The 18,518-nt window shown below is 46.7% G+C and overlaps 1 protein-coding gene across 13 annotated transcripts; it reads right to left on the minus strand.

The window, feature by feature from the left end:
• Positions 1–3,858: 3,858 nt before the first annotated feature.
• ZSCAN23 (zinc finger and SCAN domain containing 23) lies at positions 3,859–18,173 on the minus strand. 13 transcript variants are annotated; one of them, XM_046004770.1, is made up of 8 exons: positions 18,093–18,154; positions 17,724–17,832; positions 16,685–16,867; positions 15,921–16,034; positions 14,648–14,791; positions 11,092–11,595; positions 10,728–10,872; positions 8,430–10,354 (listed from the first exon to the last, which is right to left on the minus strand). In XM_046004770.1, the coding sequence occupies exons 6-8, from the start codon at positions 11,518–11,520 to the stop codon at positions 9,705–9,707; spliced, it is 1,224 nt and encodes a 407-aa protein (XP_045860726.1). In that variant the 5' UTR covers positions 11,521–11,595; positions 14,648–14,791; positions 15,921–16,034; positions 16,685–16,867; positions 17,724–17,832; positions 18,093–18,154; the 3' UTR covers positions 8,430–9,704. The 13 variants fall into 13 exon arrangements, with proteins under 13 accessions (XP_045860723.1, XP_045860726.1, XP_045860731.1 ...); XM_046004775.1 differs by having other exon boundaries at positions 17,724–17,797; positions 18,093–18,149; XM_046004773.1 differs by having other exon boundaries at positions 17,724–17,829; positions 18,093–18,149.
• Between the last annotated feature and the right edge of the window lie 345 nt (positions 18,174–18,518).

An 18,518-nucleotide genomic window follows, 5' to 3' on the forward strand; every position in this document is an offset into this window, starting at 1 on the left:
AGAGCTTAAGGCTCATGATAACACATAACACATCACTGTTAACAGAGATCAATTCCAAACTAAGAACATATTTAGTCAGAGTGAATCGCTGTGGTCAGGCCAATGATTTGAAGGTAAAGATGCTCTGTAAAAGATAAAACAAACACCAAATGTCATTAGGATAATATAAAGAAAAAGACAATTCAGTTACTTTAGGATTAAAGAACAATACTAGTAGCTTTTAGATCTAGAAACTTAAGTGACATATTCAGATAATGTGAAATATTCAGATAATGAACAAAAACAATGCAAACAGCTTTGCCTGCTTAAATTGCATGTCACAGATCAAGTCAGTTATATTCACAAATCAACTTCTCTGTGCCAAGAATTATGCTACTTTCAAAGGTGTTTTTAATTTCAAAGAACAGTCTGTGGGTCAGTGTGTCCCACATTTGAGTTAGGGGTCCCAAGTCATTAACCAAGGTCCGCTTTGTAGGCAAACCCAGTGACTATTTTTCAGTCCCTTGCTTCCCAGATGCCCCTGCGGCATCTAACACTGTCAGCCACTCCCAGTCTTACAAGAACTACGATCTTCTGGCTGTTTTCCATGAGTTGGTTTTTGTAAAGTGCTTAGGCCAATGCCTAGTACTCAGGTAGTATTATATGAGGGCTTGTCAAATAGCTCATTCTTACATCTACTTTATGGCTCTTCTTCAGTTTCCCAAGAAATGTCGAGATGGCCTAAGCTGAGACCCAGCCTTCTCATTCCACATTCATTCTGTGCAACTCTGTCCACTCAGCAGCATCTAAGAACTGAGATGTTGTCAACCAAGAACTCCTAAATCTGATTCTCTTATCCAAATTTTGGCTATGGTGTGTTGGACCCTTCCACTTGTATGTCTTAAAAGCATCTCAACACCACCAAAAATTAACTCCTTTCCGCCTCACAATCAATGCCTCCTCCAAAATTACCTGTTTCTTTTTTTTTTAAACCCATTTCTTTTAAAATGGCACATTTATGGGGCACCTGGCTCAGTCAGTTAAGCATCCAAATTCTGATCTCAGCTCAGGTATTGATTTCAGGGTTGTGAGTTCAAGTCCTACACTGGGCTCATGGAGCCTACTTAAAAAAAAAAGGAACATTCATTCATCTAATCATCTAATCCAAAACCCTATCCCTGACTATATTTTATTTTTTGAAGAGATTTTTTAAAAAGATTATTTACTTGACAGAGAGATCACAAGTAGGCAGAGAGGCAGGCAGAGGGGAGCAGGAAACAGACTCCCTGCTGAGCAGAGAGCCCAATGCGGGGCTCAATCCCAGGACCCTGAGATCATGACCTGAGGGGAAGGCAGAGGCTTAACTCACTGAGCCACCCAGGTGCCCCTGAAAAAATTTTCTTTGAGAGAGAGCAGGGGAGGAGCAGAGGGAGAGTGACAAGCGGACTCCACATTGAGTGCAGAGCCCTTCTTGAGGCTGGACCCCACAACCCTGAGATCATGACTTCAGCCGAAATCAAGCATCAGATGCTCCAAGGTTCAATCGACTGAGCCAAGCAGGGGACCTGCCCTGACTATGTAGTTTTTTAAAAGTTTGTAGTACTTAGTATATGTCATGCCCTGTACTCAGCACTTTTAAATCTTTAGTCATCAAGCATAGTTCAATCTGCCTTTCCCACAAAATTCCATTCCACACCTCTTCATTTCCACAGCCACCACGTTACTTTCACCAACTCATAATACTGGTTCTTTCGGTGACACCTGCACCTCTCTTCTGTCTTGCAACCACTCTTGCCCCCTTTCCATTCATTCACCGTTATTTCTAGAAGTCTAGGAGGAGTACATGACCTCCCTGCTTAAAGACGGATACCGCCGCTCTGTGGAGTAGCCCTTCCCGTCTACTGCGCGATGCCGCAGGTCACTGGGTGCCAGCCTGTCCAACTCAGCTACTAACGCGGGCAAGCAGAGCTGGGAGAGCCGAAGCCCGTGCCGGCCGGTCTCTTGTGCGAGGCAGTGTGCACGCAATCACTTTGTGTACGAGCTGTTAGGTTAAAAACCGAGACGCACACCGCCTTTAATGTCCAAGTTCCTTGCAACATCCCCGGAATTACGGACTTGCCCACGTCCCCTCCGTCGCGGTGTTCTGCGGTCCCAGGGTCCCTTTCCTCCTCGCTGTCTGCCTCCTACTCGCCACCCCCCACCTCCAAAGCCCGCGCAAGAGTGGAGCCGACTTCCCAAGGCGCTTACGCGGTACTGCAGGGCTCCGTGTGGCGAAGCGCGCCTCCTCCGCCCGACTTACTCCCACGCTAAGCCCCAGGCACCGGCGCACACGTGCCCCAGTGTGTGCTTGACGGAGGCGCGGACTTCTGTTTTCCTCGCCACGGACACGCACACGGTGCTTGTGCGGCCCACGTTACCGTATTTCAGAGGGAAACGGCCTCAAGGCCGCAGCCGCGGCCGTAGCAGACCCGCGCAGGGAACAGACCACCACCTGCCGGCCTCAACGCCGCGTCCATGCGGCGGGCCTCCCCGCGGCTACACCGCGCCCGTTGACCCCGCTCCGCGCGGCGCTTGTGCCCGCGAGCACCGACACAGGGATGCTCGGATGTCGGGGACCCACGCGAGGAAGCGGCGCAGAGCCCGACGACGGAGCCTCGCTGCGGAGCAAGCACGAGCCAGCTGCCAATGCCCCGCGACGGCAGCCCGGAAGTGCGTCACGACGTCCGGGCGCGCCTCCACCGGCAGCCCGCCGCCTCTCTAGGAAACCTGGAAGACCCATCATCTTGGTGGTGGGTCGGCTCCCACCTCCCGCCGGCCGCCGTAAGTGCGGCAGCCTGTGAGCGGCTCAGGCAGGCGAGTCCTCCTGGTGCCCCCGGCCACTCCGTCTGGGCCCCCGGCCACTCCGTCTGGGCCCCCAGCTCTCTATCCCACCGAGGAAACCTGTCCGCTGTCACGGAATGCCGCACAGCCCTCCGCTTCCCAGGACCCTGGTCGTCCGAGATCCCAGCCCACAGGGTCCCCGCAGATCCCCCTCGTGCAGATCCTGCTGTGCGCTGGGCCCCCGGGTCAGAGGCAATAACCAGCACCACCCTAAGCACAGCGGCACGTGGGCTTGCTCTCCACTGTTTCAAGTCCCGTCCTTCTGTGGAAGGGAACCACTCGCACTCCTGCGCTGGATCAGCAGAAAGCTCCGGGAATGCGGGGACACGGCCCGGGTTCCACAGCCAGTGAAGTAGCTCGATCAGAGTAACTTACGAAGCTACCTGGCTCCGGATCTGGTCCTCATCCATTCTATGATCCATGCTTAAGATGGCTCACACTCAGCCTATTCCCCCAAGTTTCTCCTCTAGTGCCCTATACTCCCACTTTCCCTCCAGTTTTACAAGTGAGCATCTCACACTAGTCCATCAGTCCCCATACATGGAGACGCTCCTTAAGCTTCTGATAGGTCATTCATCTTGTCTGGTAAACCATGATCTCAACAGGTTCCCATTCGGTAACTATCTTAACTGTTTTTATTGTGGTCTGGGGGGATCCTTTTAGGAGGAGTGTGGTTTTTGTAGGCATACTCACCTTTGCTGAGCTAATCCAATAGGCAGGTTAACAGGAATTATTTCAAACCAGGCAGGTGGTGGCTACACTAAATCTCCGACAGCCTCCTTCATAGATGTCCTACCTTAGCTTTCATGAGAACATTGTATTCTTTCTTACTCTATCTGGTCTTCTATCTCCTCGGCTGGAAAAGTCCGAAGTGGGAAGACCACCCATCCTGTGATGCATCTAGTCTGGGTGTAATTATTAATGCCAATCCCTTTTATTCTCAAGTGTCCCAGATTGGGCAATAAATTATATATAGTTACCTTTTATCTGAGAACCACTGATAAGCTGGCTAGTGCCCAGGAAGCTGTGGAGTTCAAACAGCACAGGTGATTCTGACACAGGTATATATTCAGAAACAGTGGCTTCATCATAGAGCGGAGACGTTCGCATGGAAAACTGGGTGCGGGCCCACAGAGACCTAAAAACAAAAATCAGTAATGTATACACTGTGCTCTTCTCCTTTTTTTTATGTAAGGCACTGAAATGGGTTTGGAATGAAGAGCAGTGGGTCTGTTTCCACTGCTAGGACACATGGACCAACTGAGAGACAGAGGGATCTCCAATAATAGCTATTATAAAGATAAAGCACATTTCTTTGTTAACTGTCTCTGCATCTTTTTATTTTTCCTTCTCTTTGGTCATTTCTTGGTCTAATCAGTCTTAACATGTAATTTTGCCTGAGTCCTTTTTATGTTCTCACATTTTGTTCGTCCCTTTTCTCTTTCCCTCCCATTTTGTTGCTGCTGTTACTGTTTGCAGATGCCTAAAATGTGTCCCAGCTCCCAAGTCTAAGTGTCTGTGAGACTACATATAATTCACAATGATCTTTGTTCATAGTTTTGTTTTTAAAAATTTTAATGCGATTGAAAAATAGATCACTGCAAGTGTTTAACCACTTTGGGCTTTGCTTTTCTCATGTACATATGAAATGGATAAACTCAAAATTTCTTCCTAAAGCTAACACTCTGACTCTGTGTTAAAAAGCCCCTATAGCACAACAAAATACTTTCAATGATCCCATTATGCTTACCAAAGACCAAACCCACAGGAAAGTGTCCGAGGACCTCTCAATCTGGCCCCCACTCCTGCACTTCCTTGAAGGAGTTCCACGACCTGTCAAACTGGAAAACTCATGGCTCTTGAGCATATCTTAGTTGGGACTTCCTCATCCTGTTCCCTCTGCTAAAACACTTTCCTCTATCCTCCATCTCCTTCTACAAGTAATCTACTTTTCTCTCAACTTTTTTTTTTTTTTTTAAGATTTTTTATTTGACAGACAGAGATCACAAGTAGGCAGAGAGGCAGGCAGAGAGAGAGAGGAGGAAGCAAGCTGTCCGCAGAGCAGAGTCCGATGCGGGGCTCGATCCCAGAACCCTGGGATCATGACCTGAGCCGGAGGCAGAGGCTTTAACCCACTGAGCCACCCAGGCGCCCCTTCTCTCAACTTCTAACCCGAACATTTAATCAATGACACATATGTATACTGGTATAGATTTTATATTGTAAAATAGCTCCTGAGAAAGTACTTCGTATCTTATATTTTGACTTTATATTTTTAAAGATCTTATTTATTTGAGAAAATGAGCAAGCATGAGTGGGGGTAGGAGTAGTCGGAAAGGGAGAGCAGGAAGCTGAGCAGGGAGCCCGACATGGGGCTCAGCCCAGGATCCTAGGATCATGGCCTGAGCTGAAGGCAGATGTTTAACTGACTGAGCCACCCAGGCACGGGGACTTTAGATACACCTTTATTTTAAAATATCCCCAGAGAGTATTTCCCCTCTCTGATTCTCCCCACTCTCATGCTCTCTCTCTCTCATTCTTTCAAATAAATAAATATTTTTAAATGTTTAAAATAAATAAATAAATAAAATATCCTCAAAGATAATTTTTGTCTTATAGGAAAAATATAAAACAATCTTCCACTATAAATTATATTTTTATGAATCATATTTCAATAATATAATTAATTATGGATATTATAAATTATACTTATATTATTTATATATTATACTTATATTATTTTATATATTAAATTATATTTATTATTGTATTTATAATAAAATTATATTTTTTAAAGAAAAAGTACTGTCAGATATAGAAAATAGGAGTCATTTCCAAACACAAAATGTGGACAGAGACTTGGTTCTCCTTGCGTCCTGACCTTCAAATAAAAATTACAGTGAAAGACAGTCTTCAGGGCTCTTACATACAGATCTAGACAGGTTTTGGTTCCAAAATGCTCAGCCATTTCTTGACAGATAGCATCCAATCTCCTAACTGTGCTCAGAGGGGTGTTGGACTATCCCTCAAGAACCAATAAGGCTTTTTAATTGGATTTGAATCAGTATTTCTTACACCTTGCCCAGCCATACAAGGACCACTCTTTCAGACCGGAGTTTCAAAGGCACAGGGAGGGACGGTTACTGGTTTACAGAGCACCTGAAAGGAGCTCAATGCCAGAGACCTCATGGGTTGAATAAGAGGAGGCAGGGTAGAAACAGAAAGAGAGAAGTGAGCGTAACGTAGGAATGTGAAAGGGAAACAACTGAGGAGGAAACAGCCCACAGGCCAGTGCAACAGCACTGCCCAAGACAGACAGCTGCTCGTCCCACGTGAGAATTAGCAGAAGCGAAGCAGAACCCTTAGTATCACAGAACAAGTAGTCTGGTGAACTGGAGGTCGTTTAATCACGTGAACCATCACTGCACTCTAGGTGGCATATGTCTCTACAGCATATATAACATTTTCTGTTCCTTGGCGTTTCATCAGTTGCTGAGAAAATTTAGAATTTCTGAGAAGCTGTGAACAAAACAAAAAGACAAGCACAAAACAAACATCCAATCTTCAACTGCAGGTGTAAAACCAGTCCATTAGAAATATACCGTTTAAAATCCTGATCGGTTCGTATTTTAAATCTTCCAAGCGCCGACATAGCAGTTATCCAAGCACGCTGCTTCGGCACATGCAGAGGCGTCTGAAACACTTACGGGCTCAGGTTATAAGAGCTTATGTATTATATCACTATGTGGAACACATATTTACTGGAGAAGTTTATTTTATTTCAAACTCAAGTCTACTATGTTTTCCTTAACTTCACTTGAAAATCCGTATGTATTTCTTTTGGAAATAATTTAACCTCAAGACAATATACTCTTGAGAAAATTTAAGAGTTTTGGTAGACCTACAATTAGCCACAAATGGTAATGGAAACGGTCTGAAATGTTATGACTAAGGATGTATAATAGAGCCAAATACACAAGACTGAAAACCACCCCCAGCACTTCTGCATTTCTCTGGGGAAGAATGAGGTGCAAGTCTAGTTGCCCAAACCCTGTTTCCTAGCTCATGCGGAAGTTACTATTTTTTTTTTTTAATATTTTATTTAGTTGACAGAGAGAAATCACAAGTAGGCAGAGAGGCAGGCAGAGAGAGAGGAGGAAGCAGGCTCCCTGAGGAGCAGAGAGCCTGATGCGGGACTCGATCCCAGGCCCCTGGGATCATGACCTGAGCCAAAGGCATAGGCTTTAACCCACTGAGCCACCCAGGCGCCTGGAAGTTACTATTTTAAACAGAATTTGGCTTGAACCACACTTGGAAGAAGAATGAAACAATTTATGACCTTTTCAAGTACTGACTGTGCATGTACAGGAGTGTGTGAAGGACTGTGGAGCACCACCAAATTAAATACCGTAATACCGTCCACCTGTAAACAGAACGAGGCAGCTCTGTTACTCTAAAGACCGCACTGTTTCAGGAACACAGCAAAGTGCAGAAGAGTGTAAGCAGTATGCCATCTTTCTGTGTAACCGAGGAAATGAGGCGACATGTATTCACATTTTCTTATATTTACATGAAGAAACACTAAAGATACACGAAATAGTAGAAAAATGGCTACCTCTAAGGGAAAAGACAGTCTCCCTTTTTAATGTTGTTCTGATACTTGAATCAGATGAAGAGTGAGTTATCTTTCTTCAAAAGTCCCTCTAAGTAAATTAAAATTTAAAGGTTAGAAATAACAGGGTTGCCTGGCTGGCTCCGTTGGTGGAGCATGCAACGCTTGATCTTGCGGTTATGAGTTCGAGCCCCACGTTGGGTGGAGAGATTGCTTAAGATGGGGCGCCTGGGTGGCTCAGTGGGTTAAAGCCTCTGCCTTAGGCTCAGGTCATGATCCCAGGGTCCTGGGATCGAGCCCTGCATCGGGCTCTCTACTCCGCGGGGAGCCTGCTTTCTCCTCTCTCTCTGCCTGCCTCTCTGCCTAATTGTGATTTCTCTGTCAAATTAATAAGAAAATATTTTAAAAATAAATAAATAAAAAATAAATAAAATAAAATGAGATGCCCCAAATGAGGGATAAGTGGTGAGCCTTTCCTGGAAGTCCACTGTAAATTGAACAGAGGAGCTACGCATTTATTTCTTTTTATTTTTATTTTATTACATATATTCTTTTTTTTTTTAAGATTTTATTTAGGGGCGCCTAGGTGGCTCAGTGGGTTAAAGCCTCTGCCTTCGGCTCAGGTCATGATCCCAGAGTCCTGGGATCGAACCCCGCATCTTGCTCTCTGCTCAGCAGGGAGCCTGCTTCCTCAGTCTCTCTCTGCCTGCCTCTCTGCCTACTCGTGATCTCTGTCTGTCAAATAAATACATAAAATCTTCAAGATTAAAAAAAAAGATTTTATTTATTTATTTGACAGAGATCACAAGTAGGCAGAGCAGCAGGCAGATAAGGAGGGGGAAGCAGGTTCCCTGCTGAGCAGAGAGCCTGATGTGGGGTTTGATCCCAGGACCCTGGGATCATGACCTGAGCTGAAGGCAGAGGCTTTAACCGACTGAGCCACCCAGGTGCGCCAAGCTGTGCATTTATTGCACATAGATGGGAGATCCTGTTGAGCTAAAAAGCAAAACCTCAGGGCCTTCTAAACCTTCTAAGTTCCACATGCTAGTAATTTCTATTTGGAGACAAACTGCTTCCAGTGGCTTAGCAGAAAGAGAACTTGGAATTAGAAGACAGGGTTCTAGCTCCAGCTGCATTAACGAGTTGTCCCTGTGATCTTACAGCTACTTCCCAAAGCCTCCATTTCTGCATCAGTTACAGAACGAGACAGAGAAGTGATCCTTAAGGTCCCTTACAGGGTTTCTATTATTGTATGCTCTGTTCCAGATTGTCAACACCAGACATTTTCCATTTGTGTGTGTGCTGGGCTTAGTATAAAGCAAACACTCAATTACTGTTAAGGGAAAGAAACTTTTTTTATGCATGACCTTGGCAGTAATCAACAGGTAATGCCCAGAAGCAAGGCTCTTACAAAAGCAACATGAAGACTGATCTTACTTTTCTACTTTTGTGTTTGAAATTTTCCATACCTAAGGGTTAAAGAAAGAAAGCAAAAACTGAAAATGCTTTTAAGTCACAGGAAAAGTGCAAAGTGTTATTTTCATAACAAAGGTTGGGAGTGAGATATCAGATTTTTAGCTACGTTTCTTGGCCTGGACAAATTTAAAATCTTGAGCAGTATCTACCGCATCTAGCCACTGAGCTACATGAGCTTGCTTCAATTCCTCGGATCCAAACTGAAGGCTGAGTTACTGGAACTTTGAGGAGTTCTCCGGTAGGGAAAAGCCTTTGTGTATTTATGGGAGGATTTGTCTGCCCCCTGTTGTAGGTCAAAAAGCAAATTATCATATCTTACGAAAACAGAAAAGAGTCAAATCGTTTACATTACAGGTTTTACTGCAATTATTTTTAATACTCAGTAAGCTCAGTATTTAATGTAATTTTGTGTTTAGGCAGCGTATGATTTTTAAAAACTTTTTTAAAAGTTTCTTAAAACTGGGATGAAGAAGTTTCCCTGAAAGACACGTAGAAAATGTTTTGCACAGGTGTGTGTGAGGCTTGAGACCACGTGGATAAAGTCAACACAACAAGATTCAGTATCGCACAGCAGGGGATGCCACACCCCAAGAGAACTTGACAGATGAACTTAAGATATTATGCTTCTCTCAGCATAAAAACGTGGACAATTTCACTGGCTCTCCTTGGAGCTTCCCCCTCAAGAGGATTAGACTAGTTTTTCCCATTACCTTGCTGGGGGGCAAAGAAAGAACCTACCCTGCGTCCATGCTAGTGGTCACGGCAGGAAGCGCGGCGCCACCTGCTCCAAGGGGCCGGCTGGCCCGAGTGCTGGGTGGACCTTGCGATGCTGAATGAGGTTGCAGTGGTAAATGAAGTTCTTGCCGCACTCCTCACACTCGTAAGGCCTCTCCCCGCTGTGAATTCTCTGATGCTTAATGAGGACAGAGCGTCGGCTAAAGCTCTTGCTGCACTGGCCGCACTGGAAGGGCTTCTCCCCGGTGTGGATCCGGAGGTGATGGAAGAGGCCGGCGTTCTGGCTGAAGGCCTTCCCGCAGGTGCCGCACTGGTAGCGCTTCTCCCCGGTGTGGAGCCGCTGGTGCTGGAACAGGCCCGAGCGCTGACCGAAGGCGCGCCCACACTCCTCGCACTCGTAGGGCTTCTCCCCCGTGTGCGTCCTCTGGTGCTCGATAAGGATGGAATTCTGGGTGAAGCTCTTCCCACACTCACCACAGACATAGGGTCTCTCCACCGAAGAGCTTGGCCGCTGCCTCTCCAGTCTGCCGTCCCGGTCACAGGGGTCTCCGCACTCAGGTATCCGAGCAGCATCACCGTTTGGTTTCTCCGGCGCTTCCACAAGGGGCCTCATTTCTGTAGAAAGCTCCCTCTCTGGGCCTAACTCCACGTTCCAAGTCCCGGCCTCCCCACCTGAAACAGCAAGGGGAGCACGCAGCTGTCAGGTGTCCAAAGGGGAGGGGGAAACCGCCGGGAGAGGGGGTGGGAGGGGGCGAAAAAGCGCAGCTTCTGTTTACTTCTCCTTTGCCCTCCGCCCTCCGGGAGAAGACGGGCTGAACCGTAACTGCGTAACTGCGCGGTCAGCTGTCCGCCTGTCCCAGGGGGGCCACAGTCTCCCTGAGGGCAGGGGCACATCTACCTTGTTTGGCATGGTCTCCCCAGGACCAAGCGCAGCGCCCGGTGCCCAGCAGACGCGAACAGATGTGCTGAACGGGGGGGTGTGGGGGGGTGTGGGTGGGGACACTCAGGGAATGAGGGAGGCCTCCTGAGAAATCCTGATCCTCACCCATCTGAGCGGGGGGAGGCTCGCGCGCACGGCACCGATGCAGCTCTTCTGAGGGCTGGAGCTCGCCACCTGGCAACTCCTGCGCCGCTCCCCGAGCTGCTTTCTCCTTCACAAACTCTCCCTGCTCACAAGCATAGCTTGGGACCTGGCGGAAATCAAGGATGATTAGGAATCAAATGTGAGAGGTACCTCGTAAGGGGGCCTCCCCAGGTCCACCGTACAGGAAAAGGCGGCCCAAGAACCTGGCAACAAGAAAGAGGCAGAGAGACAGAGAGCCCACAGCAGACCACATCAGGCACAAAAAGTCCTCCTCCCCTACCTCTTGCTGCACGAAAACCCCACCCTTGCTCCTGCAGGTACAAACCTCTGTGCCCCCATCTTCCACCTGCTCTCCTGGCTCGTCCAGCTCCCTCTCCAGGTCCTCCAGCGCGGCCACCGCCTGCTCGCCGCTCTCCGGGCGGTGCTCCCGCACCCAGGCCTGCAGCTCCTCGGGCAGGATGGTCAGGAACTGCTCCAGCACCAGCAGCTCCACGATCTGCTCCTTGCTGTGCATCTCGGGCCGCAGCCACTGATGGCAGAGCTCCCGCAGCCGGCTCAGCGCCTCGCGGGGCCCCGGGGTCTCCTGGTAGCAGAACTGCCGGAAGCGTCTCCGAAAGATCTCTCTGGTGTGAGGGTTCTCTCTCGGCAGGCCAGATTCCTGCCCACTGCTACGATCCCCCTCTTTCTCTTCTACCTTTACTGCCTGAAGTCCTTCCTGCATCTCTGAAGTCTGAAGGACCAAGGCTGTGGCCATCTTAGGCTTAACTCTTCAGAAAGAGTCTATTTGCGATGATTCCTCTTTGATCTTTTCTTCTGGAAATACCAAAATCTAAAAAATTACAGAGAAAAAAAATACTAAAACGTCAAAAATCTTCTCTGCTAGCAGACACAGGAGTCTCTGTAACAAAAGCAGTCACTGTCTAGCGAAGAACACTAAGTGCACGAGTAATTAAGGACTACGCAAATTCCGATGCAGGTGATACTGGAAGGAAAACAGAAACACCACCTCCCCTCCCCCAACCCAGGTTCCCCACCCCCCCAGAACACCTCCCCTCTTCCAACCCAGGTCCCAACACATACATGCACAGAGTTTTATCAAAGGAAGGGACCATTTTGATCGTCCCAGATGCATCAGCTCAAATAAATCAGCTGGAAACATATAGTTTCCATTTGAATGGCAAGATAGACTCAGAGTTAAGTTTGCAGCTGAATGGAGGTAAGCCAGCATTTTGGTGCCAAGTGGTTAGAGGATGTTAAGAAGAGGAGAAAAAGGAAACAAAATGGAGAAGGGGAGGAAGGACAGAAGATAAAAGGACAGAATGAGAAGCAAAGGAAATGCCCTTGGGGAGGAGAGGCCCAGTCCCCCCAGTCAGGTGAGGTGTGGAGGAGAGAGGGCTGTTTGGGGCAGGAGACATCTGGGGTGGAGACTGGTGTTCCAGGCACAGCCTCTGCAGGCCTATCTTTCTAGGTGGATATAAAGATAAAAGAAGATCATGGATAAAGAGCACAAGAAGCAGGGAGCTTGGTAAATTCTCAAGTGTTGTATATCACCACTACTGTTATTTTCCTTATAAATTTTATTTAAAGATTAAATGAATCCCAGTGATCAAAACACTATGGCAAAAGAATCAGAAAGTAGTCAACTGAACTGGTCTTGAGTCAGAGATATTAAATGAAAGAAATATTGATTCTGTATTTTAAAACAGAGGTAGCCTTGGAAATTATTTTTTAATCTCCTTGAATATGAAGAGAGGGTGACTGTGTGTAAAATAAAATTAGTGCTCATAAAGAGACAAGTGTCTATGGCCACTTAAAGCTTACGATAAAATCTTTTTTTTTTTTTAAAGATTTTATTTATTTATTTGACAGAGATCACAAGTAGACAGAGAGGCAGGCAGAGAGAGGAAGGGAAGCAGGCTCCCCGCTGAGCAGAAAGCCTGATGCGGGGTTCGATCCCAGGACCCTGAGATCATGACCTGAGTCAAAGGCAGAGGTTTTAACCCACTGAGCCACCCAGGCACCCCTTTACGATAAAATCTTAACCAGAATAATAATTAATGGAAGCAATTTTTTAGAAAGATTTTATTTATTTGAGAGGGAGAGCACACAGGAAGGGGAGAGGAAGAAGCAGACTCCTCACTGAGCAGGGAACCTGACTCGGGACTCAATCCCAAGACTCCAGGATCATGACCTGAGCCTAAGGAAGATGCTTAACCAACTGAGCCACCCAGGCACCCCATGAAAGCAAAGAATATTATGTAGCTTAGTGATTTTGACCAGAACCCTCAGTAAGAAATATTTTATTAAAAAAAAAAAAAACATTTTATATTGAGACTCAGAAGACGCATACATGTACATATGAACTCAGTTGTATGTTTGTGCATGAGATACACACGTACACAAGTAACTAAAAAAGTAGTTTCACAAAACACTATGTATCCTGAATTATGTGACACATACTATTATTTTTAAAATCTTGCCTTTTTTTAAACCCCAAAACAAAAAACCCTGGTCATAGCCTACTACAAGGACTTCATGATCCACATATGAATCATGACCTATAGCTTTAAGAAGTTTCTAAATTTAAGTAAAAGAATTATAATTCACTGTAAATATAACCCAACACTATTCTTGGGTATTGGCATGCATTGCAAAATGAAAACTAGGAACAGTGTATTTAAGTTCTAACTGAACACAGCTCACACTACAACTACGAGAAAAGTTAAATCCGTATTGCCACTATTAGTTCTGCTTCTCAAGGAGGGAAGAACCACTGGGGTGGGGAAGCATCCTTGTGCAAACACAACCCACTCCACAAATCTCTTCCACTTCTGGCTTCACTGACCTCTCTACAGTCACCACCCCAGGAAGAGTCGAGAGGGTTTCCCCCTCCAAAGACAAGGATCCCTGAACTCTTATTCCCCCCTCCCCAACTTCTCTTGGTGCTGACTCACTACCACTCTGAGATCCACGTTATCCTCTTTCAAAACTCCCCATAGACCACTCATTCATTTGGCAAGTATTTATTCCGAAACTGCTCTAGGCACCACAGACAAGGGGCCCCAACAAAACAAGTCCCTACCTTGACGGAACTCACATTCTAAGCACAGTACCAACAGCAGCTGACATTTCTCTTGCTTTCAAGGTACGAGGCTCTGTTCTAGATGTTTCACATGCATCAACTCACGCACTCCTCAAGACAGCCGTAAGGGTTTGTTACTACCCACGTATGGACAGATGAAAGAACGAAGGCCCAAAGAGCTGGAGTCACTTGCCCAAGGTCTCACACACAGGAAGCAGTGAAGCTGCCTTTCCAAAACTCTACTTCAGAATTCACAGGCTCAAGCACCACCCCACTGTCTCTCCTGTACGTGGACAGGAAGAAGGGAAAAGGATGAAGGAAGGAGCCGGCAGGCACAGACAGTAACGAAATAGATGTCAAACAGTATAATATAGTATATATTATAGTGTGTATACATATATACACACACTATAGTATAATTATAGTATATATAGTATAAGTATACAAAATCATATATTAAATTATATTATATAATTATATTATAAATTATATGAAATTTTATAATTATGTAAATTTTGTATATTTTCATATAATTATATAAAATTTTATAAAATACAAATTATATATAAAATCTTATATAATTTATAATACATAATATAATATTAAACATTAATATATAATTATATGTTATATAAAATTTTATATAATTATATATAATTTTATATTGTTATACTATATGATTTTATATAATTATACTATATATAGTATAATATAGTATAAATGCTATAAAGAAAAATAAAAGTAAAGTAGGGATCAGGGGATAGAAAGGTCTCTACATGGCAGGGTCAGGGAACGTTACCTTGTTGGTAAGATAAAGTTTGAGCAGAAACCCAAGGGACATGAGCAGCAGTCCCCTGACTATCTGGAGAAGGAGCGCTGAGTCCTTGGAGGTAGGAGCATGCCTGCATTCTTCCAAGAACAGCCAGTGGGACAAACGATGGGGCTACAACACAGAAAGCAAGAGGTGCAGTGACGGGAGATAAGGTCCAGCTGGGAACTGACTGGGAAAGGGCTGTAAGGGCTCTGCTCTAGTCTTAGACACATGGGAAGCCATCGGAGGTCTTTAGCAGAGGGTGACCAAATTTTACTTCCATCTACTATAAAAGTATAACTGGCTGCTGTGACAACAGATTTTGGGAAAAGTGGAAGCAGGGAGAGAAGGCACTGACCAATCTAGGGAGTGATGACAGGGGCTTGGAGCATGGTCTCCAGAGTTTGTTCTAGGCTGCGGAAGTTCTGGGGCAACTATCAAGTAGGTCAACGAAGAACCTGCTCTCAGTCACTCACTTCCCGGAGCATGCATCCATGGGTTAAACAGCTACTTGTGCCCTCTTGCTTTGTCTATTTTCTAGGCCCCCAAAAATGTCTTTTTCTTATTTCCTGCCCAACCACTTTGGTTTTTGTTTTTTTAAGATTTTATTTATTTATTTGACAGAGAGATATTGAGAGCACACAAGCAGGGGGAAGGGCAGCCAGAGGGAGAGGAAGAAGCAGGCCCCCCAAGGAGCAGGGAGCCCAATGTGGAGCTTGATCCCAGGACTCTGGGATCATGACCTGAGCCGAAGGCAGACGCTTAACCAACTGAGCCACCCAGGCACCCTCCCACTTTGGTTTTAAGTTGAAGATTTTCTATTCACAGAAAATGAAGCTGAAGCTTTGAGCTCTGCTCATAGAAAATCATTTCTGCTATATGGTGTTTCAAATCTTTACTCAGTTTCACTACAATCAATCCCCCCTGGGGATTGATATATATAGCCTAGGCTCCCCTTTGCTTTCCTCTCCTGATCTTGCTTCTGTCTGGTGGCCTAAAATCCCACGGCCTCACACCAGCACATCGCAAGCTCCTCTTTGAACCCAGTGCCTCTAAAATGCTTCCCAAGTGTTTTACAACCCTGCCCTCCCGGTCACATACAGTTCTTAAGCTCTTTTAGGTTCATCACCCCACTGTAAGGTCTTCCTCGACTTACACTGGGGTGACGGCCTCATGAACCCATCACAAGTTGAAACAACACACACTGAAAGTGCACTGAATGTACCTCACCCACCAAACATCATAGATTAGCCTCACGTACCTTAAACATGCTCAGAACACTTATGCTAGGCTCCAGTCGGGCAAAATCCCCTAACACAAATCCAATGTTGTAAAGAAGTGTTGAAAATCTCATGTACTTTACTTGCGTATTGTACTAAAAGTGAGAAGCAGAATGGCTGTATGAGCACAGAATGGTTGTATATATATCAATATATATCAGCTGTTTCTTGTAAGTTTTTCTGGAGAAAAGACCAAAACTCGAAATTTGTAGCACTGAATGTGAATCACCTTCCCATCATCCTTAAGCTGAAAAATCATCCTTTGTTTTTGGGGACCATCTGAACATGCCAGGTGTATAATTGGCATAATAATCACTTACACTTAGAAAACAAACAAACAGGGGGAAGCGGGGGGGGGGGGGGGGGGGGACAAACAAACAAAATTTGCATTTTAAAGCTGGTTTCTCCTAGAGCCCCAACAAGCTCAATACCCCCAAATCTACCAGGACTCTCAGGGAGAAATGCTCTTCACCAAGGATAGACAGGTAGGTGAAGACCAAGCAGCATGCGATACAAATGCGTCTTTATCATAACGTATCCCCACATTCTCCTCTGGTATCACCATCTAACACCCCCCACGACTTATCGGACACATCCCCACATTCCCAAGCCTGGCTCCAGGCTAGTCACATCTCCAGCTTCAACTGTGGGGGCCCCACTCTTGTTTTCCTCTATTCCACATGCAAAAACTGCCAGTTCCACTTAAGCTTTTCTTCTCACTCTTCTTTCAACAGGCTTTCCTCACCCGTGTTCCATGTCCGTGGTCTTGCCTTCTGCACTTAGTCAAACCCCACCCAGTCTCTGCACCTTGATGCGACTCTCATGTCCTCTGAGGTCTTCCTCATCCATTCCATCATCCTCTTCCTCTTTCCAGCTCTTAGATCACGAGCCCCACCTTTCACCTCAGTCACAATCTATCCTGCGGTTACTTCTCATATAAAAAAAAAATCCAAGACGTACAGAATAAAGAATTCCTTCATCAGAAGCAGACATTGTTAATGGTTAGAATGGACCCTTTCAGACTTTCTCTGTCCATCTTTAACCTCAGGCACAGGAGTGTGCGCGCGTCACACACACATACGCAAAACACAGCTCTTACCCTCTATTAATCCCTATTAATCTGCAGTACGTAGAAGGTAGTATGAGGCAGCAGATCTAGTTATGAACGTTGACTTACCCGCAGTGCGATCTTGGGCAAGCTACCTGATTTTTCTGACCCTCAATCTCATTAACAAAAAGAGGACAGCTACTTTGCAAAGTTGTCAAGGGTAGTAAATGAGACAAGGTATACGAACTGGTTTTGCATGAAGCCTGGCACTTAATAAGCTTGCAAATTAACCACATTCTCAAGAGATAATGTGCAATTTTGGGGTTAAGGTGACTAAATGAAACGCTGCTCCCTCCCCTTGGCGCCAAGAGGGCCGTGTTTTCTGCTGCCCAAAGCACAGGGTGGGTAAGAGGGCGGGGAAACATGCACCGCACAGGTGAACACACAACTAAAACAGCGGACATACACCTGTTCGGGTCTGTTCTTCTCCGATCTTAAATCCTAACTAGAAGCCCAGGACGACTGAGGTCCGAAAGGTGGAGGATGAGATTCCAGGGAGAGAAGTACCCTCCGGGGTTGTGGCTGTAAGGCTGACGCCCCGCAGACGGACCCCGGAGCCAGACAGCCCGGAGGCGCGTCCTACGACGGCCTGGCCCTGGGACGCAGCGGCTTGGCCCTGGGACGTGACCTGACCTTCTCTCTCGACGTTAAAAAAGCGGGAAGGAGGGGAGCTCACGTGACAGCAGCGCCTGCCTCCCAGAGTTACGACAAGTGACGAAGTTAGTACTTGGAAAGTGCCTTCAACTATGCCTGCCCGAACACAACAACGGCTATTTAAGCACCTGCTAAAAAAGGGAAAATCAACACAAGGCAAGAGCCTCCGCCGTCGGCGGAGCAGACTACGAGAGGCCGCGGCGCGTTGTAACGCGACTCCTGCTCCTCGCTCAATCGGCCCCCAGCAGCGGCCGCCGGGCGCGGGAAGACGTCCGCGGAGGCCGGCAGGGGGACGAGGGTCGGTGCCAGCCGCCTCCCCCACCCAGGCCGGGCGCCGCGCACACACCGGCCCCTTTGACCGCCCTCGGCCGAGCCGGACCCCGAAGCTCACCCGGCATCCGCGGGAGGCGGAAGTCACCCGGCCAGACCGCACCCCCTCCAAGTCCTTGACAACCGCCGCTGTGGAGAGCCGGGCTACAAAGGCCGGAAGTGCGTCACGCGGACCGCCTGCCGGGGACAGCGCTTCCGGCAGCATTCCTTCTAGCACGCCCGGAGGCCTCACGCCTCTGTGATCGCCTCGCGAATCTCCTCCCCAGTGCAGTGAGGCGCGGGGAGGCGCAGTGTCTCCCAGGGGGGCAAGTGTAGTAACGGCCAACCTAGAGTTTTGCACGTATTAACTCATTCATTCTAAATAGCAACGCTGTAAGTTAGGCGCAATTATCCCCATGGAACAAACAAGGAAAGTGTCGTGCATTCCTTCCGCCTTTCTTAGTGTCATTCCTGCAAAGAAACAGTTTTCGTGCATTTATTCAAGATA

This window comes from Meles meles, chromosome 5 (genome assembly GCF_922984935.1).
Source record: "Meles meles chromosome 5, mMelMel3.1 paternal haplotype, whole genome shotgun sequence".
NCBI lineage: Eukaryota > Metazoa > Chordata > Mammalia > Carnivora > Mustelidae > Meles > Meles meles.